Below are 27,869 nucleotides of genomic sequence, written 5' to 3'. Positions count from 1 at the left end.
ATCATAAAAATTTAATTAGGAATTATTACCTCTTTCAGAAGCCATGTCAAGAAAAGCCTGTAGCTTCAAAGCTCTTCGGTAGTACATCATTCCCCTAACTGCAGCGATGAAGGCACAGTGTAAAGTAGCTAAAAAATCATTAAAAACATTTTAAAATTATGAATATTCACACCAGTTCTGCAGAGTGTTTGCCCTCTTAAGGAGGCCCAATGACGAAGCTGCAAAACATTCTCCTCATTTCCCCAAACTTCGTTCTCTCTTTTACAACCGATTCTCTCCATGAAATTGTTCCATTCATCTAATATATTAATCAAAGTCTCCCAACAATAAAATCAATCAGAATAAAGAATTAATTGAAAATTTAATGTAGTGATATCAGTAATGATCTAACATATCCAAGCGAAAGAAAATTACAAAACCTGGAAAGATTTTTTGCAGGTAGAATATGATTGATACACCATCCTCATTCTCCAGTTCAAGATCACTTTTAGAATATACAGTCTCCTCACTATAGTATGGAGTCATAACACTGCAAATGTCATATTAACTTATTAGATGATGACTGCAAAAGAAAATTAACAAATATTGTCTTGCTCTTACCGCAGTGAAGTTCAAATGTTTAGCACAGAACCTGTATTGAACAATGGTTGATATGGTCACTGTATCGTGCACTAAATCTACATAGAGTATCAGCCGGTACTCTTTGACACAACCAATATGATCCTGGTGGCATATTTTGGCATCTTAAATTATTTTCTTTGCTCTTTTCTCTTATGTTTTATGTCTTAATTAAGTTTGGACTGTCGGCCAAAATAGATCAGTTTCAGCCAAGAAAAATCACAAACTGCTTGACATTTTTGCCTTTTGTTAGTTTTGGCAAAACTACCATCAAATCTTTCTTTAAGAAGTATGTTTAATGTTTTCTTAAACTCAACAATGTAATCACACATTTACCAAAGGCTCCTAATCTAATCTATGTTAATGTCATATAAGCTTTGTTACCATGATGGGTAAATGCAACCTTGACATGTCTTTAAGTTATAAATAACATAGTAATATGTAGAACTAAAGATGCATGCACATGTCCAGTAGCTTTTATTGTTTTGGAGAGTAATTTATGGAATTAATCTTATATCTGGTACGCTCATCTTATTAATTTAAACCTGATTATGCAATATTTGGTATTTTATACAGTATACTCGGTTTCCGTCTGAAAGCATTGAAATCCTAAATAACTGAAAACAAAATAAAATTATGGGCGATGGTTTGCTTTCATTTATTTATTTTTTATTTTTAGAAGAGTTTCTAATTTTTACCAGAACTCTGAAACTCGAAGCACAATGCTGAAACTATCAGATTTGTTAAAACCTGAAATCAAGGTTTGAAAACTTTTTTTGGTTTCGATTTGGGCCAGGCTCTTCAGTTTTGGAAGTTTCAGTCCAAGTATTGGAGTTTTGGTCAAAAAGAAAAATGAAAAAAAAAAGGAAAAAATCTAGGAAATGTTATTACACCTTATTTCTTTATATGTCAAACTTCGACAATTTAAGAGTGAAACTAACATTGTGAAATTCATCAAAACTTGCTAGTTGCTATTAAGAATAATAAAGTAATGATATGTTGAAAAAAAACAATTGTGTTTAGCATTTTATCCAAGAAAATAGACTCCAACATCTTATGTGCGAATACCAAGTCTTCCAATTAAATATACCCTATAATTAAGAAGATGAAAGCTTTAGGTTCAAGATCGTAAATCCACCAAATGCAGCCTTACCTCCGTGTTTAGAAGGATTGCTTCCGTGTTTCAAACCCATGACATCTAGTTCATGGTGGAGCACCCTCACCATTGTGCCAAGGCTCATCCTTTGCAAATGTATACAATAAAATATAAATTATAGTTGATTCATAATTTTTGTGTTTGGGGTTTGACACACATTAAAGTTAAGAAGATGGAGGTTCCTCGGTTCATAGACTAGTTGCATACACAAGTTCATCGTTATTCTTTTCAAATACTACCATTCTAATATACAACTTTGTGTATATATTGCATTGCTATATCATCTACATATGGAGATGCACTTCTTATGTGCACATGGGATGCACGCAACAAGGATGGCTCTAATCTCAACATTAAAAATTTATTTTTTTTGTTAGATGTAGATGTACTCCTATTTATTGCCAAACTTTCTTTCATTTATCTTAATATAAAGAAGGAAGCAAATAAGATAGTCCAACATTAGTTCATTTAGTAAACTGAATGTCCAATCAATTAAACATCCACTCAAGGTTGGAGGTACCTTCTCGAACCATCTGATTTGGAGTGTACCAAGCAGTACCGGAGGTGGACCGAGACCGCTATAGCCTTCATAATCAATTATATATATTTTTGAAATTTTTTAAGTGAAGTGAGCAGCAGCTGCCGACTTCACTTTTTTTTTGATTTTTTAAATTGAAGTAGACTGCTGGCTTCAATTAAAAAAATAAAAAAAAAATTAGTGACATCGGTAGCCGCTATTGACTTCAATTAAAAAATTTCAAAAAAAAAATGAGGAGGCTGAAGACCCTATGTCGTCTCGAAACAAGGTCTCCGCCCCTGTTCCGGCACCAAGGAGGAGAGAGGGCCCTCTCTCCGGCCCTCCCTCTCTCTCGCTCACCATAGTTATCTCCCTCCCTCCCTTTCTTTTCCTCTCTTTCCTTCTCCCTCTCTCCCTCTCTCTGCCTCTCTCACTCTCCACTGCCCTCTCCTGCTCTCTCCCTCCCCTCCCCTCTCTCTTTTTTCCTCTCTCTCCTTCTCCCTCTCTCCCTCCCTTGCTGGTTTTCCTTTATCGGTTCACACCGGAATGGCACAACATGGTACTGTCCCATCCCGTACCGCCAGCTTACCAGCACAGGTGTGGGTTCCAGTACTACGGACCTTCCATCCACTAAAAGTTTTCTTTATAGACTAATAGAGATAAGTGAATTGTGATATGCATATTTAAAATTTCCCATCGAAGTCAAATGTCAAACCAGTTAAATGTCCACTTACAAGTTAGCTTTATATAATAGTAGAGAGTACATTGTAGACCATGCATATTTCAGTGTTCTAATGGTGTAAAAATACCATAGCATTCTTTCCAAAGCTAGCTCCACAAGTTTGAATAGGATACATCCTTGATTGTAAACTATAGTAGGGTCTTTGAATAGGATCTAACTGAGCTATGAAAACCAATATGGAACTTGTAGTTCCTGTGTCTTGGAATGAACTTTTTTTCCCTTTGACTTCAATTTAAATTTCTCTTAAAGTTATAGAAATATCAAATCCACAGAGTTAACTACATCACCTTATGTATAATCGAATAGTACAATTACCATCAATAACCACTTTTAAGTTGTAGGGGGCTTCTATATATTCTGTTAAGGATGAATTGCGAAAATGAACAGAAGATTCGTTTAATTTTCTTTGTGCTGCATATTGGAAAATCCCCAATTAGCCAACCAGGGCTGCACATTTCTACAGCTTAGTACCGACATGCTCTCGGACTTCCACTACCATTGAGAATTTGAGATAATATAGATTATCAAACCTGAATGAGAGCATTTTGCGGACCCGAGGTGCAAGTGGCATGTCCATAAATAAAGAATTTGTGAAGAATGCGATTCTTCTGCAAGCCTCAAGGTTTGTAGGCACATTGACAGCAGACTCTCTTACCGTCAAGAGAAGGTACAGGCGTTTTATCTGCCATAAAGTTGCTTGTGAATTATTTGTTGTACTAACATAACATAATTGAAAATGTTTCCTCTGGTACGCACCTGTTCTTCCCATTGTGGTGTTGCTGGTGGAAAAAGTACAGCAGGTTTTGAGCCTGTACCAGCAAAAAGTTGTCTTCCAGGGAATGTATCTTTGTTGCCATGGCCGAGGTCAACCAACTCACTAGAATGGACGTTGCAAGACACCAAAAATAAAGCCTAAGTATACATAATCTCATATTTCAAATTGTTCAGGGATGCAAATATTATGTTCATATACCGAATCTCATTCACCATCATATCACGCGTAACGACTTCTAACATGTCTTGGAGCAATATTACGACGATATCATGCTTTGATGCATGACCTTCTTTCTGCAGCATTGAACTAAAACTATTAATAAAACCAATTAACAATACAAAACAATTAGCAGTTCCTTGACTAATAGAAGATTGTGAAACCCAATTGATCAGGAAAAGAAAAGGAAGCTGCAGAGGATTAAAAGATAAAGAGACTCACCAAGATCTCTACAAGCTCGACAAACTTTTTACATAGTGTTGGTAAAGGGCCCATTCTAAAATTGGTAAGGAATGTGTTTCGTGAAATGTCAGCTTCAATTTCCTTGAAGATAATACCAATGATCCTGTTACATCAGATATTCTCTTAGAAATACAAAAGTACATCAAGTAAAAGACAAAGAAAAAGAGAAATTCTTTTGTCGTAACTAATTTCCATTACAGTATATATCAGACTTCTTTTATCAAAAAAATGATGTATATGTAGGTAGATAAAAAAGGCATACTTTATTCAACTAATGAGAATACAAACCAAACTAAAAGGAATAAGCTTAGAGCAGTACGGGATGATAATTATCGACTCTGTCAGAACTTAGATTTTAGAATATATTTTGATCAGATAGAGAAAACAAAACTGACATCAGAATAATATCCTTATAAGCTGAGCAGTATAGATTTTTTATCTTGACATCCAGCAAGAGAAAAAATCATATAAACTATGCATTGATACAAAAAGAAATGCAAAAAACCTTTTTTCATTTTCACCAACTATTAGAAGGTCAAGGACAAGTTTTAAAGATTCATAACACTCAAGCACAGCACATTTCATATACTCATCAGCACAGATACGTCTCCAGAGGTCCAAATCCCTTGATCGAAATTGGGCTGCCATATCCAATGCGATTGAAATCTATACAGACATCAGGAATTAGTGGTTGGAATGATTTAGAAAGAAAAGGAAGGGCACATAGACAAATGTTGATAGGGACCTTGCCAGCAAGCAAAAAAAGTGGCCACTGTATTATGTCTAGGCTAGGATCTGACATATAAGGAACCAGCAACAGATCCAGTTCCCTAAGTTACCAAAAAATACCATTTCAGCTTTTGCAGAACAGTGTTATGAAAGGCAGGACAGAAAACACTAGAAAAATCAGTTGAATGTCGTACCTATCACTAATAAGGTCTTCCTCACGAAAACTACATATCACTTCATTCCATAACTGAGCAAACTTTGCAGCCTCGGTTCTCTTGCTTGGTGCAACCTGAAATACTTGGAGTCATGCACAGAATAACACAAAATGACACAAAACAACATTGTTAAAACTTAAAAGCATACTCATATCTTATGGTGATAGGATCCAACCTCTGCAAAGCGCTTTGAAAACGAAAATTTCTTGTCTCGCATCTTCTCAGAAGGTACCAAATATGCATTGAAGGCACCAGGTAAAGAGTGGAATCGTGATCTCAGCATGCCAAGTGTCCGTATCTACGGAGAACAGGAAATGATGCAAACACTAAATAATCTGCCAAGATAGCCAAATCAAAATCACAGTTCTAAAGTATATATTTTGCTGATACAGTACTAGCTATAATTTGGGATATGAGTTAGATTAGGTCCTTGCCCACTATAGATCTAATTACAGAATCATTAACCTAGATGTGATCCTTACTTTTGTACTTACCATACATGTATCTCTGTTACTCTACATCAAGTTTGTCTGCATGGTGCAATTATACTGCAACCTCACTATTTAAGTAAAGAAAGAAGGCATTCAGTAGCATAATCCATTATGAGGTAACTAATGCTGTTGAGAACTTTAGAAACCCTGTCCCTAGGATATAATGCCAAAATGATAAGCTCACTTGGGCTTTGCACTACCCGAGTAGCTTATGACTTAAAAAGACCAAACTCGAATATGTAAAATATGAAAGAAGAGAACAAGACACGAACCGGCACGCCTTTTTTTTTTTTTTTTTGAAGTTCTCACTCTTTTCGAACTTTTTCTATTGATTTAAGTCTAATTTGATGTTTTTATGATGTTTTCTTGATTTTTTTTTAATATTTTTTGATGTTTCTATAATTCCGATTTAACCTAGATGATGTATCTTATTGCTTTAAAATGATACAAATAATAAAATGAACAACATAAAATATCCTCCAAGCAAAATACAATCAATTACATACTTTTAAAGTCCAACATACATACTGATATCTAAAATCAGATTGAGTGGCGATGCCTCTTGTAGATATCCGGATCATCAGTATAATCAGAAGGCACATCAACCCACCCCTGTAACCAAACGGTAGTATAGTGTTGTATGTTCATCCCATAAGGAACGCGCACCGGATTATAAGCACTCTCGGATCTCTCACTGAAGCTTTGGCTCTGAGAGGTATCCTCTGACTAATAATACGACTACGAAAGGGCCCATTTGAATATGTCAGCAACAAAATCTGATCTGTAAAATGCTCCGGCTTGCGTATGGTGGTGGCCATCGGAAGATATCTCAAATACACCATATCTATATCTGTATCCGTATGGGTCATAGGCTGTCTGTGGTTGCGAATATACGACTCGGAACCTAATACGTCTATGATCCTACTCCGCGTGCGAAGAATCTGCAGCTGCATCGTGTCCTCCTGAATAACCTCGAGGAGCCTGTCTCCTATATGCAATCATATCCTCACGGCCTCTACTAGATCATCCACCATGGTTCCTATCCTATGTAGCATGTGTAAACTGAGACTCACCGGTGTATTGAAGACCATCTTGTGTTTGTCTCGTAAACAATAGTCTCCTATCCACCACTCCCTCCATGACCAGCAGATTTATGACCACCAGAACTGTCATCGTTGCTGCTCCAGAACTCCTCAACACTCTCCATTGGGGCTGCAGGTGCTTTTTGTTTTCCTTTTTTAGTGTGCTGGATAGCTGCCTTCTTATTCTTTGTGCGCCTCTCTGCCTGGTTATGTCGTCCTCCTGACCGAGTCAACTGGGTAGCATAGTGGCCTCATCTAACCATCTCTCGATCATATCTCTGAGAGAATATCTCGGACAAGGAGTCATGTGGTGACTAGCTCCTCTGTGGTTGTGTCCGATTATTTGTAGGAATGCTTGGAATATTGTGCTTAGCCCACTGCCCTGCATCGACCCTAGTCTCGTTGGCTACGAAGCTGGTCAATCGTGGAGGCGATCCTGCCTCGTCAAGCCCTAGCTCTTGTTGCTGGCCTACAAGCCATCCTATCATAGGATCATCCTCATCATCAATGAAAGCACTATGGATCGAATCTATATACTTGAGCTTAGAGCTGATCAAAATTCGGGCTGGGCCGGGCTCTACAGCGAAAATTAGGCCCGATGGTCTTGCCCAGGCCCGGCCCGGTCCGACTGTCGAGCTTAAATTTTTGTCCAGGCCCGACCTAACTTTATAAATCTGGTTCTAGGCCCGTCTAGCCCGACCCGACCCGACAGGCCCGATTTTTTCTTTATTTGGAATCTGAAAATGGGCCAGAATGGCCCCACCAAGCCCGGCCCGATTTTTTTTGCTCGGGCCGCTTTTCCTGCCCAGGCTCGACCCATGGGCCTTTTTTTAATGCCCAAGTCCGAAAAATTTCGGGCCGAGCTGGACGGGCCAGAAGGCCCGTGATCAGCTCCACTTTCTTCTGAATGCACTTTAGTCTCAACCTTATACTGTAGTGAACCTATACAAGATCATTGAGGCGCTTTTGTATCACACCGTTCCTCAGCTTGCTGTGGGTGAGAACGAAAGTGGATCAGTTGCGCTCACAACCATTTGAGGAGACTGTCTAGAAGAGGATCCAGATAGCTACCCTTTTAAGATTTTTTTACAGACAGCCCAAAATGAATCCACCATTCAGCTGCAAAAATATTGAAGAAAAATAGATATAAGATAGTACAGATCCGATCCATAGTAACATATCAGGTAACCATTTAACGCCACGTAAATATCCTAATGTGTAATATACCTAGATTCATACTTGTTTTACTCACGACAGCTGCCCGCAGTCCAAAACTGTCGCTGCCCTCTCTAAATAATTTGGTCTGTGAAAAAGAACCGTGTTGTACTATGTTAATAATAAAAGATATCAATTAATTTACCTATATTCTTAAATTAAGTTACCTCTTCTAAATATAGGATCGCGATTTCTAGATCAGGCTCCATCTTGTAAATGACGTTATGCAGAGCGGCCTGAAGTTCGTAATCCATACCAATTCCAGTTATGTTGTACTAGAACCGAGGATTTAAGTAGTATGCTGCACATAGAGAAGACCGTCTTAGTAAAATTATACAAGTACAGGAGCAGTCTAATTTTCAATGTTCTTGCTTATCTGCTAGATGCAAGTCCCTACCTATTTGGTAGTTCCACCGCCGCTCAATGATGTCGATGTACTCCTAGGCATGGGCTGGATCTGCCTCAATGATCTGAGACTTTGCCCTCTCCATACATCTTGCTATCCATGGTCCAAAGCACTTCATACAATGGTCTGATAGCCTTTACTACCGTAGTGGCCCGTCACCAAATTTTCGATAGTGCTCCCTTCAATGCCGTGCTGGGCATATCTACAATTCTGCACTCGAGACTAACAAACTTCTAACATAGGGCTGCTTTCTTCTCAAAAAGGCTATCAAGTGCAACATAGTTGGTGAAAAATTGTGTAACTCCTGATCTCAAAATCTCTTTTTCTGCATATCTCCTCATTAGCGAAAGGATCCATGTATGATTATAAATATATCTGGTGATTGTTTGGGCTGTCTCCACTGTCTGCTGCACCCTATGAACCTTAGCAATGTCCATCAACATGAGGTCGATACAATGTGCAACACATGGGGTCCAGAAAATATGTGGTCGCCGCTCCAACAAGGCCTCCCCGACGGCCTTATATTGTGGCCCATTATTAGTGACGACTTGCATGACATTCTCTTCTCCTACCTGATCAATCACTTTCTTCATAAGTTTGAGGATGTACGCGACGTCGTGCACGTGATCAGAAGCATCAACCGACTTGTAAAAAAAGTCTTGGTATCGTAGTATGTCAGAAATTTGATGATACTCCGCCTGGTAGGACCGGTCCAACCACACACATCACAGTCAGCCTATGTGTGGGCCACTTGCTCTTGTAGGAGGCAATCCATTTCTCTATATCCTCCTTATTACTATCAAGAAGCTCACCGTAGATGTCCTTCGGGCCTACAATATCTACATCGAGACCGGCAACCTATATGGCAGACCTGTAGTACGTATTGTCTGTCACATTCAATGAGATGTGTCTAAAGTGGAATCAAGATCCAATAGCTCGCCACTTATCATTCTTCTTATCCTTCTTTAGCATTGAGTGACCCCCTGCTGCTTCCTCCTGCTGCTTTGAATCTCTACTAGAGAAGGCACGTGGATCTAAATCATGGATTGCTGCTCCTGGTGGAATCTCTCTGGATGACTTTTTTTTGCTATCAAAAGCCCTCAGTATAGATGCAATCCAGCCACCGCCTCTATTGATGGCTTGCCTGACTAAGGTGGTCCTTCTGAACTCTAGATTTGCCCTACTACTCGCAAAACCGGAGCCCAACTCATAATACGAGGGCCCAAATCGAGCCCTATACCTGATCACCTTATCATGCTGCCACTGATCATACAGGCTCGCCTGCATGGCAACCTGGTTTTGTCTCCTCGTCATCTGGAGAAGACAGCTTCTCTAATTTCCTGAAGTGATAGAAAGATGGCTCTGCCACTCGGCGGTCCACCTTCGCATTTTTATTAGTAGCACTTTCCTTCACTGCTCTGAAATCAGCAAAGAGCTTCTTCATTAGCTGCTGAACCTCTTGTGGGCATTTGCGACACATAGATACGTCGGGATAACCACCAGCTAAGTGCTGCTTCAATCTGGTTACCCCTTCCTAAAACTCTGTGTTGCACCAGTTGCGCTGCCAATGGTGCCGGCCAAATAGCATTTGCCCATGCTCTAAGCTAATATCACGCTCTGGGTCCTTTTTTCTTGATGGCTTCATTCCTGCTGGTTTATCAAGTACGCCAGTTTATCTCATACATAACCTTATCTTTTATTTTTTTTATTTTTTTATATTTTTAATAATTTTTATTTTTAAAAAATATTTATATATCATAATTTTAGAAAACTATGCTTTTTACATCAGAAATTACTTCTAAATTATGTAATACATACTACTAATTTTTTGTAATTTTTGGTATTAATTATTATTTTTTAAATTTAGAAATAATTTTTAAATATTAATATTTTAAAAATTAATTTTAACTTAGATCTATGTACAATCCAATAATGGATGCTATATATTTTTTTTAAACCCTCAGGCATGCATCAAATACTATTTATTTCTTAATTTTCTTCAAATTTAGGCCTAGGCTACTGTGCGCATGATCGCATCAAAATTTGATGAATGTACATCAAATTTTTATAGAGAGTAGCTTGCATGCCCCTAAATACATTTCTAATTTTATATTTTTTTATTTTTATTTATTTTTTAAAAAATTATCCTTTTTAATCCAAAAATAAATTTTTAATTTTTAAAAATGATATATAATCTGAAAATTAAAAATTTTTATGTCAACGTATACATCGTCCATAGATATTCAACATATAAAAAAATCAAACCCAAATCGAAAAATTTGGTATGATCTCCTCTTATTTTGTAATTTTTGAGCTATTTTTTCAAGCCCCGCCTTCCTAAAAAAAGGAAGGAGATAGGAAAGAGAAAGCACACCTTATTTAGCCTTGGCTCTGTATGGACTCACCATTGGAAAGGCCTTCTCGGGCCTTCCCAAACGCCGCTAAAGGGACTTTTAAAGCCCCCAACTATGCCACTGCGTGCCATAATGGCCGCACCAAGTCGATATCGAATCGATCAGAACCGATCGTTCCGGCTAGTTTTGACCAGAAAAGGATCGGTTCTGGCTGGTCCCTTTGTGGTTCCGGCCCCAATAGGTCGGTTCGGTACTGTTTGAACCGGAGGGTACATCCCAGTTCGGCAGACCATGCTTATTGGGCCTTCATTAAGGCCCAAATTTATGGCCAGCTCCCCTTCTGTCTCATGTCATCTCTCTTCTCCCCTTCTCTTTCTTTTCTCCCCTTTTCTTCTAAGATTCTATCTTTCATTCTTTTCTGATGTTCCCTTGACCTGAAATCTGTTACAATGTATCAGAACCAGGTTAGAACATATGTTTCGCTGCCTGAAAAAAAAAAGTGAGGATGAAAACCTAGCTGTAAATGAAGTACTCTGTCTGTAAGAGTGTTTCTTCTTGTAGTTTTTGGGATGTGTGTCAATCCCACTATCTGTTTGTAGCAGTGCCCTCAAACAAAGCACGTGATGATGTGGAAAGAGGATTGTTGAGGAGCTGATGGTGTTCAATTTCATGTCAGGCTCTGTCAAGGAGTAATTCTACATCTATCATGTCATCCCAGGATTGCTGGATGCCGGAAAGAGCCCACATTTTGTTCTTAATTGAGTGTATTATAGGATGCTGTTTGACAGATCTTTGATGTGAATTACTTGCATTGTAATTATTTGCAACATAATGCAGATCAGGCCAGTGGTATCTCAGTCCAGTGTCAGGTTTGAAATACTTGCACTGAATTACTTGCAATGGTTTGAATTACTTGCATTGTAATTCAGTTCAGGCTAGTTATTTATAACAGGGAATATTTAGTTTACTTTATTTACACCAGGGGTTATAATTTGATTGTAATTTAGCTCATAGTGTTTCTCTTTGTTTGAACAGGAGCAATCTCTAAATGTCATTGTAGGATAACAAATGTTCTTACAAGTGTTGATGCATAGTATTGTCCTTATAAAATTGGATTCATTACAATACAACTATGCTATAACATTGTGTGACTCTGATTTATAAATAGCACATAATTATGGCAAAACTATCACCAAAATGATGCCACCATTTCAATTCATTTCACTGGTACACTGTCCATTGACTTAACCTGAAAACAAGCCAGACATTTCCTTTTGTCAATTCAACATTTTCAAACAGCCTAATACTTATGCTAACCTAACATTTTGAATAATCTCACATGTCAAATAAACAAGGCTTGCAAACTTGGTACTGGATACTGTACCAGTACCCGACCGGTAGGTACACTCTATACCGGCTATCAATATGATACATACCCCTCAGTATTGACACTTGAAACAGAGGGTGTACCAAGTCTCAGAACCTATTGGCACGGTATGGTGTGGTAGGCCCCATACCGAATACTATAACCCAGCATCGCAAACTTTGCAAAGAACTAAAGAGATGCATTTCCCACTGCCTCCTCATATGAAGCTACTTAAAACAAGCCTTTGATAGTCATTCTGGCATCCCAATTCCCCTTATCACACTCCATTGCCAAGAGGCCACTGTGATCACCCAGGAAGCAAGAAAGAACAATGCAAAACACTTATTTCTGGCTTCGCAGACCCAATTTCATTCTCTAGCTTTCTGTTCTTCTAGATTACCTTGTTGATGAGTTCTACATGGAGAGGTTGGAGGATCATGTCACTTCAAAAAGCCACACTTTGTTTGTCTGCAGCCAAAATTGATATGAGGGAAGGAAAATCAATGGGGTTCAAGCAAGCACCTTACATCATCCATCATGCACCCACAGAAGTTTCGTCCAAGGTTAGCACTAGTCCAAAAGGTCCTCAATGGAGCTCTCTTTCCAAAGATAAAGTATAGGAAGGGGTTGAGCAGAGAAAGGTCGGAGCCTTGGCAGGGACTTTTGCCAAAACTTTGATATGATGGCATGATCTCTTTACTTTGGGTTGACTCTTTCTATCCCCTTCTATCTTTCTCAATCTAGTTCTGGACTTCTTCAAGGTTCCTCACTTTGGGACGAAGTCCTGGTTACTCACTTCAGGTTGAACACGACATAATTGGAGAAGAGGATCACATGAGGGGCATGTGGTTCACTTTCCTTTAAGCACCAAAATGACCCCCTCAGTAATTAGGGACTAGGGGAATTTTGTGAACAAGGGTGCCTATCAGCCATCACATGGTGGTCGCATGATAGGTTACACCCAACAACGCTTGAGGGTTGTGAATGATTGAATCATATTGCAACTAAAAAATAACATCCCATGTTAATTGAAAAACCATGTAAATTCTTTCTTAAGCAAACTGATTTTTGCATGGTTTATTTTGAATGATGCTCTTTATTGCTACTCTAATTTGATTTTTATATTTAGTTTGTATTACTCTTCTATATTTAATTTGTATCACCTATCTCGAAAGACATGACTCACATGAGCCATCAAGTTGACTTGGCTTGAGGAAACTTTTGGAGTAGGTATGTCAAGTCCGAGCATACAGTTTCCATGCTTGATCCAATTTCCAACCTATACCTTCTAAAAAGCAATTATTACTGATCATCCTTATATGAAGAATGACCTAACCAAGTTTCGCCAATCTAGGTACCAGACCCCATACCAAGACTCGATATGCCTTTGGTTTGGTACCAATATGATATGATATGCTCAGTACAGGGCATACAGCGAACGTTGGACCTAACTATATCCCGTATTATTTTCATCCAGTTATGTGGCTTTTCAGCAGTAGTTTGTGTAACACTGCTAAAGTAAATAACTTCTAAAGAGATTTTACTGCTTTCTACAAACAACCCATGGGCCTTAAGAAGATCACATCATGGGTGAGGGAGTAACTTAGACTAGGGCATGAATGATCACATCACTTGGTTTACTATTCGGATCCACAGCTTACTGCTTCTTGCCTCATGTACTTTCCAAGTCACAAAATTATAATATGGCACATCCTTTCTCCTCTTTCAGATTTGCCAGATGACTCATGCATGCAGAGAGCATGCAAGTTAGGAACCAGATGACAATTGTCTTTTATATGAAGAATGCTTCTAGTGTCAGATTACAGATTTAATGGACATTATGCTTCACACACAGAAAAATAAAAGCCTCAAGCTCACCTATTTTGTGAAAATTAAAAGGTGCGCAGATACTCTACTTATGGTAATATAATTACTTTCCAATCTCTCTTTACCTCACCGAGTCGTCCGAGTGCTCCAGAAACACCACCATACAAAGTAGAGAATACTGCATACCATATTTGAGTGTCCATAAAATAAACCTGCATAAATCTTGAGCAGCTCATATACATTTCTTCATTGAGGGTTGACATATTGCTTTCCCATCAAAACTAAAACAAAGATGATATACTATAACAATTCAATAGGTAGATGCAGTCATGAAATTACCAAGATCACAGGGGCCCAGAGTGAGATAGCAGCTCCAATGTTCTTTTGAGCTGTGTGGATAAGAAAATCAGTACCATTAATAATTCCTAATCTGAGAGAAGTTGAATCAACTTTAGAGAAAAAAGATACAGATACCATTAGGGAAAAATTCATGCCACGCATACTGAACATTATGAACATTAAGTATATCTTTTGTTGGCTTGACGAGAGGTTTTATCTGTAAGAACAAAAGACATTTAATAAGCAAAAAAAATATGAACACTGAATTTAGAACTGCTTAACATAATGATCTCTAATGGAGTGTATGCTCAAAACTCAAAAGGAGGAAAAACTACCTGGACATAATAGCTGAATGCAAATTTGGAACCCAACAGCAACATCCAGAACAAAGTATACCTAAAAAGAAAAGACGCCAATAGCAGAACCGAAAAGAGATTAAAAACTCATAATAACATTAAGAATTTAATTTCCCACAGAAACTCACTTGAAAAGGGCAAATTGACTTTCATGCATGCCCCGTCCAATATAAATTCGTGGCTGCAAATTAATAATGCATCAATGCATTTAGCAAATGCTATTGAGACATCTAAATATTTAGAGCAAAAAGGCAGAATTTAAAGAAGAAAAGAATTTAGAGAATGCAGAAGAAAAGACAATCATGATATCAATGGTATATGATGCAACAAAGGCAGAATTTAAGTTCATCTTAATTGTTTTGAATGGGGAATTGAGCTTAGTGTTCCCAGTAGTCACCCTTTGGCTTTTCTAGTTCTCCTCTTTCATTCTTTGTCTTTTTTAAAAATCCAACCGTGAAATATTTTTTTAAGCACCTAAGGAGGAATAGGCTATTATTGAACAAACCAATAAGTTCTGACAAAGATGGAAACTATCAGATCTCATATGCATCATCATAAAGGCAATAACTTATCCTTCACATTTTCCCCAGAAATTTGAATAATTTTTCTTCTATTCATAGGAGAAAAAGGCATTCTCTGCCCTTTCTCATCAATATCAGATTCTCAATAACACTGTCCAAAGAAAGCTAGGAGGCATCTGAAAGATTCAAAGTGATTTATAATATCGTTGTGCTTGTTCATGCATGTAGATGTGCATAGTTATATATGAAAATTGCGTTCTTTCCATATGACCCTTCCTATATAGACAAATTGCATAGAAGGACGACCTCTTCCTCTATGGATAGATTTCATAAAAAGATCTCTCTTTTACATATTTGCTGATCAAAACCTTCCTTTTCTTGGAAATTCCGCAATACATTAGCTATTATTAAGATTTTTTCAATTATAATAAAAACAAGCTTTGAGATGACGAGATGGTACCTGAGACCACCATAGAAGTAACCTGACGGTATGCCAATCCGACTTTTCTATCCATCCTCGAATCATTGGAAATATAAACAAAATTCCTGCTAGGAAATTTGGAAGCATGTATAGCATGACAGCCATGACATATAAAGGTCGTAAGCCTTTCACTTCAGGAAGCCACTTATCCAGATATTTCACTGGAATACTGATTTCTGGCCAGGATTGAATATAGAAAAGAGGAAGGGCTATGGTCCATGCAAGACTAACTAGTATCTTGAGAACATTTCTCAGTGCATCAGTAAATTTCCATCTACAGTAGCCTGGAAAGTTCAAAACAAGGTCCAAAACACCTACCAACAACATAGGACAAGAAAAATTTAATCCAAGCAGTCAGGTGTTTCAATGCCAGAAAGCGAAGATTACTAATTTAAAGAGCAAAGCAATTTGTATATTAAGTTCTGAAGTCTACCTACCAGAGCATTCTGCGTCAGCACATTAACCATATATCAAGCATTAGAAACATAGAATTTTCATGAGATTATGTCAAGCATGCAACAAAAAAAGAGGCTAATTTTTGTTTCTGGAAAAGAAATCTCCTGCAATGTTTATTAGAAAAATAATATACAGAAAACCAAATGGCGACTAACTTAATAATAGGTGAATTAAATCTGATTCAAATTAGTAGTTAAGCTACATAGTGTTTGATGACCAGATAAGTTGCATGAGTTGTTTCACTACATGGTGTCTGATGACTGGTAGGAGTAAATGGAAAGCATGTATTTGGTGACCAAGTCTCCACATAAAGCACCTAAAGTTGCATGATTATTTTGATAGAAAGCACAGTGCTAATCAAAACAGATAAGTCAGGAGATGTAGATTCAACACATTCAGGGTTAACTATTTCAGGATTAACTATTCCTGCAACTTATCTGGTCATCTATATCTCCTAATCATGCAACTCATTCAGGGATTTGTTTGATGCAACTTATCTCCTAATAGTCAAAGAACCACTTTCAAGCATGTATTTGGAAATAATTCAAAGGTTAACAATCCATGCAACTTATCTGGTCATGTATACCTTATCAACAGAGGAAGAGAGAGGGGGGGGAGGGAGAGGGAGGCATACCTTATCAGCGGCAATGATAGAACCCTAACCCTAGTTGCATCATCGTCGTTGCAAAACTCTAGCCCTAGTCAATCTCATCACCGTGGAGCCAAACTTGCACTGACATTGTTCTCACAAAGCATAGAGAGATGGGAAAGGGGAATGGAAGATTGGGAGAGGATAATCGAGAAGTAAGAAGAGCGAGCGTAAGGAGAATCGAGAGATTAGGAGAGAAGGAGAGAGGAATTGAGACCTTAGAACATCCATTATCCAACATAAATAAGATCTCTACAACTAAAACATTTACCTAAAGAATTTCTGGTGATATGAGCCTTATGTTGCATATGGTGATAGTTACTAGGGTATTTCAAGGTTTGTTCTAGTAAAAAAAAGTGTATTTCAATTCAATGGTCTAAATTCATCAGGATATTTGCACTCTTTTTCTTATAAGCGCTATAAGATCACAATATGATCATTGTATGGTCATTGAGTAGAAAGTTGATATTTTATTGTTGGAAAAATATTTTTGAAGTCTTCGGGTAGAGTTATCTACCAATTAGTAATTATTTATTTCATTGAAGGAACTCCACATCTTCTCTCATTTTTGAAATGGTACCAAGCAAGGACCGTCGAATTGTCCTGGATTGGATGGTTCGGGGCATATTGAAACAGACTGATTGTTTACCAGAATAGTTTGACCTGTCGATATGGTTTCCGAAAAGAACTCTTTTTGGTTAGAAACAGATTGATTGTTTACCAGAATAGTTTGACTGATTGTTCCTCTCCTTCTCTCTCAATTCTTCTCTCCCTCTCTCCTAATCTCTCGATTCTCCTTACCCTCGCTCACCTTATTTCTTGATTCTCCTATCCCGATCTTACATTGCCTCTTCCATCTCTCGATACTCTATGAGAACAATGTCAATGCAATGATGGCTCCACGATGATGACACTGACTAGGGCTAGAGTTTCACAATAACGATGATGCGTCTAGGGTTACGATACCATCATTGCTATCGATAAGGTATGCCTCCCCCCCTCTCCCTCTCCCTCTCTCTCCCACTCCCTCTCCCTTCTCTTGATTCCAATATGCCTCGGCTCGATACAATACATACCAAGATCTGCCGTACCGGCCGGTACGTACCGGTACCGTCCTGAACCGGTACCAGATCAGCGTGGAATCCGATACCGGAAGCTTATCGCTGAAGAACCGGTACAGTATCGGTACGGACCGGTACAGGCCGGTACGGGATCGGTATGCGGATCCCCAAAAATCGGCCATTCAACAGGACCGATACGGGGCCGGTACGGACCGGTACCGTCCCGGTACCGCCCACCACCGGTACGCCGACGATACCAGTACGGCGGACCTTGATACATACCAATAGCATACCAGAGCGGTTGTCGGATGGTAAGACCCCTAGTATTGGTTCGGCACTAGCAAATATTATTTAGTCTTTTTTCTCAAAAGATAAGGGGTATCAATGCTTAAATTTTTTCTTACGATAATTCTATGTAAAATCTTATATAACACAAAAATTGAAGTTTTAAATACAAAGAAAAACTTAAGCATATATTCCATGTTGAGTTTGCAATAAGATCTGCAATCTCGGTATCGGGTACTATAATGGTATGTTACTGATTCAGTAAAGTATGGATCAATATAGTATGGTATGCAACTCGTACTGAGATAAACCACGATCTCTTTCACTCACTTTTTAATTTTTATCAAGGCAATATCGGATGGTACAGGTTGGTATAGGCCCTTTACAAACCTAAATAGTGTTTTTGTGCCTGTTCTGACCTGGTACAGTATGGCATGCCCCGTATTAGGTGGTTCGAGGCGATACGACAAACATTGGTCTGTAAAGATATGCAAATACAGCTGGTACATTGTTTTTCTTGCTTGTATATACTGTTGAGTATATGGTTTGCATTACTCTACATGCCTTATGCAACTATATATAACAATAACAAATAAGCCAAATAAGATCAGGAAAATTCTATACAGGTTCATCAATTAATGACAATACGTAATTACATATTATTATTTTCCAGCAATTGTTTTGCTCATCTTGAAATCACTTAACATCAACCAGACAAGTTAGAAAATTGATAATTGTCAGAAAATGAACACCTAACCAAGATTTTGAATTTCAGGCACCTCCTAATCTTTCAATAGAATCGGACACCTTGCTGGCCCACCCTATCCCGGTGGCCGTCTCAGTCGAGCATACATCTCTCTCCCCTTCTTCCTTCCTTTCATTCTTTCTTTGTTTGTTTTTTTTTCCTTTTTTTTCTTTTCTTTTGTTTTCCTTCCTTTTCTTTTCTTCCCCTTTCGTTTATTTCCTTTTTCTTCATCTTTCTTTCCTTTCTATTTTTCCTTTCTTTTTTCTTTTCTCCCTTTCTTCCTATCCTCTTTCGTCTTCTTTCCATGCTTGGATGGGTTTTAGAGTCCCATCCCCACCCAAATTCCCATTTTCTCACAAGAATGGGACGGGACATCTGGGCATGATCATAGGGACACCAATCATCCCACCGGGGTTTAGAACCATGCACATAAGCATATCCAGAGGTTTAATACAAGGTTTCTTCCCATCTATGCCCTATGCTATCTCTTGAAAAATATCCAGGTGATTAACCTTAAATGGTGTCTAGAAAGAAAATATCTATTAGAATTCATTCTTCTATGATAGTTCAATAGTAAGGCATCATGGTGCAAGACCAAGAATGTATCCACATTTAGGTGTCGAACTATATATAAGTGCAGACAAAAGCACAACTAGGGCAGATGTAACAATCCAAAGTAAACATAGGAAGCCATCAGATAGTTATAGTTAATAGCACAGTATTGTTGATCGTTAAAAAATTGTTAGCAATGAAAAGAACAGAAAATGGTATATGCATTAGATACAACTAGAAGTTAAGCAAAGTGCTCATACACTGGAGAAGGTGTAAAAAGGCTGCTGTGATAAACACACTAGATATAGAATGTAGGGTATTCTTTTGAAAAGGTGAAGAATCACTCCAGGCGATGGTAACCATAGCCTGAAAACAGTTCAAATGTTAGACCATTTGTTAGAGCCAAAAATGGTCAAATATTCTTAAGTAAACAAAATTGTACCTGAAGTGCTAGTATAAGGCAGGTCCATAAACGATCAAAACTTCGAAAGATGTGCCAAAATGTTCTAGTCTCAGCAAAATTGATTTTACCAGTGCTTTTATCAGATTTTTTCTGAAACCGTTCTCCCCTCTGCTTGTCACTTGTAGCAGGATAACTGTATAAATCTACACATAAAAGGAGATAGTCACTACTAGTAAGAACATTTCATGTGATACCTGCACTATGGTCTTTGATTCATACGTTTGCTCAAAAAACTCACCATCAACTTGCATGGGCCAACCCAAAGAAAAGCAATCATCTGACCTGAACAATATACAGAAAAAAATCAACAGAAGCCTCAAGCTACTGTGTTTGGAAGTTTACTTGGTGATAAGTCAAACCCCTTACAGACCAGAAGTATTCATTTAGATCATCATAGTTGCACCAAACCGAATGGGTGGCTTTTCCATTTCTGCTTTTCTTGGCTTCCTAGGAATTCAATGTAGCCATTATTTCAATTAAACCTTTGACAGTGTCCCAATGTAATTGCATGCTTTCTTTAAATAAGTACCTTATCGATCACATGATACAATGGGGTGATAATCTTTTTCAAGAATGCCTCATCATCCCCACCATATGAAGGTCTGACGTTTTCGCCTGTGACAATGCTGACATTTCCAGCCAAGAGACCATGAAGTTCAAATGCCATCTGAAAGAATTTTGAAGCCTCCAATAAGGGCTAAACGGATAGATCCTTATGTGGAACAAGAGTATGTATAGATATTAGAGCAAAGAAAAAGAATCATAAGATCTTACATTATGGAAAATATAACACAGACATTCTGGCATAAAGCGAACATTAGCAGCTTCACCCCAGATTAGAAGATATAGACCCATGTAGAGGATCTTTCTCTGTTGTGCTTCTTGTTGACCTTGACAGAGCCTGAAGCAATAATTTATTCATAAAATAAAAATCAACCAAAGGCCTGAAGGAAGACTGACAAAGTGACAATAGTGCAAGTGTTGGTCCATCAGATCTTACCTTAAACTGTGCTTATGCCCCAAAAACCTGCACCATGTTTTGTAGTTTTTAAATAGTTTATTCATGACTGCATCAACAGCTCTATCATCCAGCTTCATTAGAAGAAAATGTTTGGCAGACATCGAAGTGTTAAGACGATGAAGCACAGTATCCATCAGAGTTGTGATTGAAAAGGAAGATAAAATTTATAATTAAATTGTTTACTTCAATATTACAGACCGCATACCATAAAAATAATTATCGAGACACTTCTCAAGAAATGGCTTCACGTTTGTGAACGTAGGATTCTAAGAAGACTAGAAATGAAATCATATTATGTTTAGCTTATAGCAAGGTTATAAATAGTGGTATGAACCCCCTATCATTTTTCTATTGGAATGATAAAGTACAGGCATGGTACAAGTATAGAGGAGATATACTGAAACTGATACATTCAAAACAAATGAAAAAAAAATCTCGTACACACCGGTGCGCATCAGTCCAAACTAATATGGCCAGTATGTACTGGAACACGGTTCTGGCATCCCAGCACCTATGTTGGTGCCAATTTCACACCAAAGCGGTAAGGTATTGGTCGTAACATCCTATTCTGATGGCTTCCGAGACCATGACTTAGAGTTTATTATTCTTGTTGCAGGATCAAAATGCTTGATGAAGTACAATTCTAGATCCTTCAGTTAAAACTTAGAAGATATTGACTAATCTTTGCTTGCTTGTCCCTAATGATACTGCAAACAACAACAGATGAATAACATTAGAAGTGTGATTATGAGAATAGTAGAACACTTTCAGGCAAACAACATATTTTTATCTTGAAGTTTAGTGTGCTACCTATTGGGAACAAAGTTGTCAGTTGCCATGATGAAGACAAGTTTTAGTTCCTAAGTTAAAAGATGACTGAGAAACCACTGCCTTTGCTGCTTATAAAGTGTGAACAACTATGCATCACCAAGGATTCATATCCCAAAACCAAAAGTTTTGACATCTCCTGCCACTACCTGCATCATTCTAAGAAGAAAATGGTACCCTAGCATCCGCAAGACACCGATTCTCTCTTGAACCAGAATGCCCTGACCATCTCGACCATCCTGGTTGCATCCCAACTCTTAGGACACACCAGGATGGTTGGCACAGTCTGGGCACAAATTTCTTATTTTTTCTTTTTATTTATATTGTTAATAATTGTTTATGGACTGTCCTAACCATAACTGTCTCATACTGGTGCCATATAATCCCAAGAGCAAACAGAGACACAGTTTGGCACTGAGATATGAACCCTCATGCAACACAAACTTTCAAAATTATTTAGAATAGTGATGGCCTAGATTTGCAGAAACCAAGTATGCAAATCAATCAACATGAGCAAAAAACTTCCATTATTAAATTCCCAGATGTGAACGAGAATAAAGACAAGATATAGCTCCACTGATAAAGGTTACAAATTGCCTAGCCTATGACTTGGCCAAAGAAAAATGCCACTTGAAAAAATTGCCTGAGTATCAACTAATTAATATTTTTTAGGTTAGTTTACCACTTTTGCCGGCTTAATAGGTTAATTAACTATACTGTGTAACAATAATAGTCAAGAGAATTCCTTAAAACCATCTTAAAGCTCTCTCTAGCTAAATATCATGAAAAAATTGCCCCTGCTTAGATTTCTCTCAGAATACAAAAATCAGATCATTAGTTCATGGTGAACTCATTAAAATCACGTGCAACAAAAGTGAATACAATATTGCCTTCGACTAAATTTTCGTTGTTTTGAATTGGGGATCATACTCGGCTACTTAGCAACCAGAGATTCTTAGTTCAATTCTTGGATGGTGCATCTCCAAAAATATGAACTTGGATAATTATAATACCGATGATTTTTCCACCCTTTCTCACCAAAAAAAATAAGAAAACACATTTCTGCCATCAGCAGTTGCACAATTGGCAGTCTGTTGGCCAAGGTAAGCTAAGAGAGAGGATCAACAACGCTTAAGCACTATGGTTATTTTTTTCATAATTATGAATCCTGTAATATTGATTTCTACCAAGGTCTCACTTATAGAATGATAATGGCAAATGTCTGTATCCAGTACTTCTTCTAACCTAACAATCGGAAAATCTACTGCTTTGACATTGATCTTATTAAACAAATCCTAGAAGACTCCTCTCAAGCTCTACATACATCAACTTCACATGAATCCATCATTCTCGTGTCTGTATCCTTTAGGAAAAAATCTGATCCCTTTTTTTCTTTTTTCTCTGTTAACTTTGCCAGACTACATAAAGCACACAATCAAGTAATACTGGAAGGCCAAAACATGAAAATCACTTCTTTTATTATTAGCATGATTTTCCTTGTGCTATTCTTCTAATCTTCAGTTGCTTTATGAAGCCAGTATTATCAGAACAAGTGACTATCTAGACAAAACTGTTTTGACATGCTCGCACAGATTGATGGTGGCTGCATGTCATCTTGGCATCACCTTTATGTAATTGTCCATCAACACAAACTAATGTGGGTTAATTACAAAGTTACTACATAAGTTCAGCATAAGCCAAATAAATAACTCCTAATAATTATACTAGTCATACGGATGATTATATAGTATTATGGTCATCTAACAGCTTACAAGTTACTAATCTGTAGGCTATGTCCCAGTAACTAGGCATTTGATGCAATAAACATAGTTTCTGCCTGGGTATTTTGGTCAACTTTTTCCATCGCATGACATTTTTGTCATTGATTGCCTCGTCAAACTCCTCATTCCAGACGAAGTTTCTGCTGCAAGCAAGAATCTGGGACCATTGTGAAATAAACGTTGGTTGGGTCTTTGAAAGTGAAACTTGTACAAAAATAAAGTTAATGTGAGTCAAGCTCAGGTTTTTCACCTTTTTGTGATAATATTAATCATTTTTGCTGGATTCTTTATGATTTGAAACATAGCTAGGAAGAATTAGCAAGATACAAAAATTGGCTGATGCAGAAGAAGCCTTTAAGTCACTTAGTACATCATATAGCTGCCAATTTAACTTCACATATTCATCTTTTGGAACAAACTATGGATTTTCCTATTAAAGAACTTTAGGCCTAAAGAAATCACCAAATTATGAGGTCATGTTATAAGATTTCACTGGTAACTACTTATCTAGGTTTGGCCCATATCTCAGTCCAAATGTTGCGCTCGACCATGAGGTAAGGTCAGTCTTAGCCCGTTGTGCCATGGCAATGCAAAATTTTTTAATTAACTAATCCAGTTATGCCTCACAATTATCTGCAAGATAAATTAAATAATCTTGAACTACAAAGAAATAGGAGATAATAATCCAGCTCATAATGAGGATAGTTGGTATTGAGGACATCTAATGAAACACGGAAGTATTGAAATCCGTTACCAAGCCATAAATCTTAGTGAAGGTTTAAAGGAGCCATCGGAAGATTACCTTATATGAAAGAGGAGGATTTTGTCTCTCTTTTTTTCAGATTCTAAAAGCATCAGAACCCACATATGTCTAGAAGATATAGGGCTCAAATGAATAGAATAATTTTACGAAGAAAGAAAATCACCTACTTTGTTAAGAAGTTCAGGCTTGGGCGTCAGTCTTATATGAACATTAGCAAGCAACAAGATTAAGTTCTCCCTTTGGTTCCTGACGTTATCTCTCTGATGAAAACAAGAGAGAGAGAGAGTGTGTGTTTTAGAGCAAACAAGAACAATGTAAAACTTCTTCAAGAAACAAGTATTCCAGAAAGAACTCTTTTTCATTAGAGAGTAGACCTGAAACCCAAACATCGCCCTCAACCAATCAAGAAGATCTAAGTCTCCTGGTTTCTGCCTTTGCTGCTCAAATGAAGTAGGCCAGCTCAAACCTCTTGTATTCCTCAGAGCAGACACAGCCGCTTTGATCTGTTAAAGTCAATATCATAAAAAATAAAATAAATTTGTTTAGTGCTTGGAAAAGGAGAACCTATCACGAAGATGGCTGAAGGATATAAAAAACCAATGGCAAGCAAGGGAGTCTGCAAGAGGCAGATAATTTGTAACATGTAATACCTCCTCAAATTGCATGATAGGCTGTGAAGCACCAGCAGCATCAAGGGGAAGAATGTTATATGGCATATAGATCTCATTCTTTTCTTCAACATCTTTAGCAGAAGCAATAATCTGCGCAACCACAAAGAACTAAATTTCACAAAACTTCCAGAAATCACCAGAAATAACTAAAACCATTGCACACAATCATTTAAGGTTTAAATTTTTCCATCATTACTTATGATGCCTGATACATAGCAAAGCAATATGAAGACAAGTTCATGCATTCAAAAGATGCTATTGACAAGCACTCTTTGTGACCAATACTGACAGTCAGAGTTCTAACCTCAGGTGCCACTTCTTCAACCTTTTCATTCTTATTGACTGCACAGAGCACTTCAAAAAGCACCCCAGCGGTCTGGTAAGCTTTCCCAAGCTGAGATCTATAAAGAAGAAATGGTCGCACAATAAAACATCTGATCAAAATAAAGAAACCCCAAGCATCATTAAGAGTGTTAGCATTGTCAGCCACACTTACCTATCGCCTTGTTCGCCTCTATCCAGAGCTCTGACATAATGTTCATAGTATTGCTGATAAAAGCTCTCAATCTCTCTGGCATCTGTTCTTTTTACCCTTTTAGCAAGCGTTGACGTATTTTCCTATAATACGAATTCAGATTAGGTTAATTCAGCCCAACTTTAAGGAACTTATGATTATTTCGTGATTGCCGCAAATACTGGTTGTAGAAAGTTCACGCTGCATACCGTAGTTCTTATTTTTCATATTTATTGAGTCTATCTAACGCAAATTCTTATGGTAAAGATACCTCGTCTATAACCAAAATAAAATGTTTCCAGCCATTAGAATGATATCAAAGAACCCTCTAAGTACATGAACAAAATCACCTCAAGATGCTTTATGCCAAATTTGCAGATTTCAACGTTAAGTACTCTAGAATTAACGCACATCAGACACGAAAGTTCTCGAGATTGCGATAAAGCAAGTTCTAGCAACACCTCTTAACCGGAAAATCTTTATACATAATACACATGAGGTTCTCTTAAATAACAGAACCGTAAAAAAATAAAATCCTAATTTTCTTAAAACAAGTTCACTTAGTAATATCGACAATGAAGAGTTACGGGAGAAATAATTTATATGCGGGCGGCAACAAGAAGAAGAGAAAACGACGAAGGATATCGGAAGCTTCTCAGATCGGAACGCCGAGCGCCAGACACTCGACACTCCTCAGTGGAACTCTAGGCGTCAGCTCACCGCGTTGGTGATCGGATCCCACCTCAAGAACCAGAACTTAGGAATGGAACCTTCCGTTCTACAAAATGACCAAAACACCCAGTGAAATTTTTAGTGGACCAGGTCCACCGGTGAGCTGGTGGAGCGGTCCAGGGCGTGCACAGAAATTTCTATGCGGAAGGTGGATACACCGTCCACTCTACCTTTGTAGATGATCTCGTCCGTCCAGTCGCAGCAGCCCTGCCAAACAATGTGGACTCCAGCAATGATCAAGAGGCCAGTGGACGGCAGATTTCATATCCGCACAAAAATTTCCATGCGGACACCCAGAAAATGCCTCTCCAACTGGGAAATAACTCAATCATGCATGCAAGCCGTCCGCGGACTAGAATGTATTTGGGGAAGACAGGGAGAGAAAAAGAGAGGGAGGAGTGCGAATATCATCATATAAATTACAAAAGGCAATAAAAATAATGCGGAATTAAAAGAAGATTTGCCAAACTGAAAAAAATAGAAAGGCGACATCCGCTGAACCAGACTTTTCCTTCTTCTAAAATTTCAGAAAATAAATTTTCTGAGAGGGAGAAAGAGAAGATGATGTTCTCACCCGCTCTAATCTTGTGAGGAGATTGGTCTTGAACTGCCGAACTCCACGTCCGCTCGAGTTCGGGTCGAGCCTGTAAGCCTTCTCAAACGCATAGTAACGACCTTCACGTACCAAAGAAGACGAAAAGACAAAACCAACAAAAAAGAACGCAATGAGCCAGATTTCATGAAGCCAAGAATCCAGAGAAAACGCGTAGCTCTTGGAAAGGGTACCCACAAAGATAGGCGACGCGAGGGCGTTCTTGCTCGATCTCGGCAGCGACGCGGAGGATGGGGACGATCCCAGCAAGCGACGGCGGCACCACCTCGTTGTAGAACACCTCCGTCGGGACCGTCGTCGTCGCCGCGTTCCGCGATGGCCGCCTCGTCAGCCCTTGCGACTCTGTCCCTGGACCTCTCGCCGCCGCCGCGGACGACGACGCCTCCATTCTCTCCGCCGCCGACGACGACGACGCCTCCATTCTCTCCGCCGCCGCCTCCTTTTTACTTCTTGAAACCTAATGCATGGATAGAAGCGATATCAAAAGATCAGCAGTGAGACACTATAAATGAAGAAAGATCGGTCCGAGAAGAGCTCCGGAAACCCTAACTCACCGGACTCTTGAATTCTTGGAAGCTTCACTGATGATCGACCTGCTCGCCTAGAGATTTCATCGAGAGATCATAGACAACTAAGATTATTCATTTGAGAGAAAAAGGATCTAATTATTCCTTTTAATATCAAATAAAGAAGGATAAATCGATGAGCTCCACCTTGGAGACGATTCTTGAGCAGGAGCTGAGACCGAGAGAGAGAGAGAGAGAGAGAGAGAGAGAGGTGGGGGTTGGGGGGTGAGGAAATGGACAAGAGAGGGGTAAAATAGGGGAGGGGCAAATGAAGGGGGGCAACCTGGGTTAAAAAGAGAAGAGAGTAACGTCGGTGGTCCCCGTCCCACGATCGGGACACGTGTCTCGCGTCGAGTAGCGGGGTGTAACAAAATTCGCGGCAGGGGCCCAAAAGGGTGAATCAAGGTACGAGGACGCGATGCCAGATGGCACCAGCTGGCCGTTTGTGCCCTTATTTTAGTGCAACGAATAAAGAGGTTCATCTGATGGAGTGAATCCGCACCGTTGAAAGCTGAAACAC

The 27,869-nt window shown here is 38.5% G+C and overlaps 1 protein-coding gene and 1 non-coding gene across 2 annotated transcripts in view; both read right to left on the bottom strand.

Moving 5' to 3' along the window:
• LOC103698126 (callose synthase 5-like) overlaps nucleotides 1-26,845 on the bottom strand; it is a 34,231-nt gene extending 7,386 nt beyond the window's left edge. Inside the window, exons 1-30 of the mRNA XM_089928433.1 lie at nucleotides 26,745-26,845; nucleotides 25,421-25,542; nucleotides 25,229-25,325; nucleotides 24,904-25,014; nucleotides 24,628-24,756; nucleotides 24,421-24,513; nucleotides 20,861-20,952; nucleotides 20,635-20,761; nucleotides 20,390-20,527; nucleotides 20,231-20,307; nucleotides 20,099-20,142; nucleotides 19,840-20,003; nucleotides 19,658-19,763; nucleotides 15,629-15,963; nucleotides 14,776-14,828; nucleotides 14,627-14,687; nucleotides 14,427-14,508; nucleotides 14,292-14,341; nucleotides 14,078-14,164; nucleotides 5,387-5,509; nucleotides 5,191-5,285; nucleotides 5,013-5,097; nucleotides 4,773-4,933; nucleotides 4,247-4,370; nucleotides 4,007-4,101; nucleotides 3,790-3,910; nucleotides 3,564-3,715; nucleotides 420-529; nucleotides 173-298; nucleotides 30-98 (exon numbers count right to left, since the gene is read on the bottom strand). Of these exons, the coding sequence (XP_089784559.1) occupies nucleotides 30-98; nucleotides 173-298; nucleotides 420-529; nucleotides 3,564-3,715; nucleotides 3,790-3,910; nucleotides 4,007-4,101; nucleotides 4,247-4,370; nucleotides 4,773-4,933; nucleotides 5,013-5,097; nucleotides 5,191-5,285; nucleotides 5,387-5,509; nucleotides 14,078-14,164; nucleotides 14,292-14,341; nucleotides 14,427-14,508; nucleotides 14,627-14,687; nucleotides 14,776-14,828; nucleotides 15,629-15,963; nucleotides 19,658-19,763; nucleotides 19,840-20,003; nucleotides 20,099-20,142; nucleotides 20,231-20,307; nucleotides 20,390-20,527; nucleotides 20,635-20,761; nucleotides 20,861-20,952; nucleotides 24,421-24,513; nucleotides 24,628-24,756; nucleotides 24,904-24,969 (2,965 nt within the window). The 5' untranslated portion in view covers nucleotides 24,970-25,014; nucleotides 25,229-25,325; nucleotides 25,421-25,542; nucleotides 26,745-26,845. The remainder of the gene's footprint in view (nucleotides 1-29; nucleotides 99-172; nucleotides 299-419; nucleotides 530-3,563; nucleotides 3,716-3,789; nucleotides 3,911-4,006; nucleotides 4,102-4,246; nucleotides 4,371-4,772; nucleotides 4,934-5,012; nucleotides 5,098-5,190; nucleotides 5,286-5,386; nucleotides 5,510-14,077; nucleotides 14,165-14,291; nucleotides 14,342-14,426; nucleotides 14,509-14,626; nucleotides 14,688-14,775; nucleotides 14,829-15,628; nucleotides 15,964-19,657; nucleotides 19,764-19,839; nucleotides 20,004-20,098; nucleotides 20,143-20,230; nucleotides 20,308-20,389; nucleotides 20,528-20,634; nucleotides 20,762-20,860; nucleotides 20,953-24,420; nucleotides 24,514-24,627; nucleotides 24,757-24,903; nucleotides 25,015-25,228; nucleotides 25,326-25,420; nucleotides 25,543-26,744) is intronic.
• On the bottom strand, nucleotides 20-101 carry LOC113461142 (small nucleolar RNA J33). Its single transcript, XR_003383208.1, has one exon. It is a non-coding gene; the product is annotated as a small nucleolar RNA J33 (small nucleolar RNA).
• Nucleotides 26,846-27,869: the final 1,024 nt, after the last annotated feature.

Source organism: Phoenix dactylifera, chromosome 18 (genome assembly GCF_051530095.1).
Source record: "Phoenix dactylifera cultivar Ajwa chromosome 18, Ajwa_hap1_PhDact_Kaust_v1.1, whole genome shotgun sequence".
Taxonomy (NCBI): domain Eukaryota; kingdom Viridiplantae; phylum Streptophyta; class Magnoliopsida; order Arecales; family Arecaceae; genus Phoenix; species Phoenix dactylifera.
This window is presented reverse-complemented; position numbering and strand designations above follow the sequence as displayed.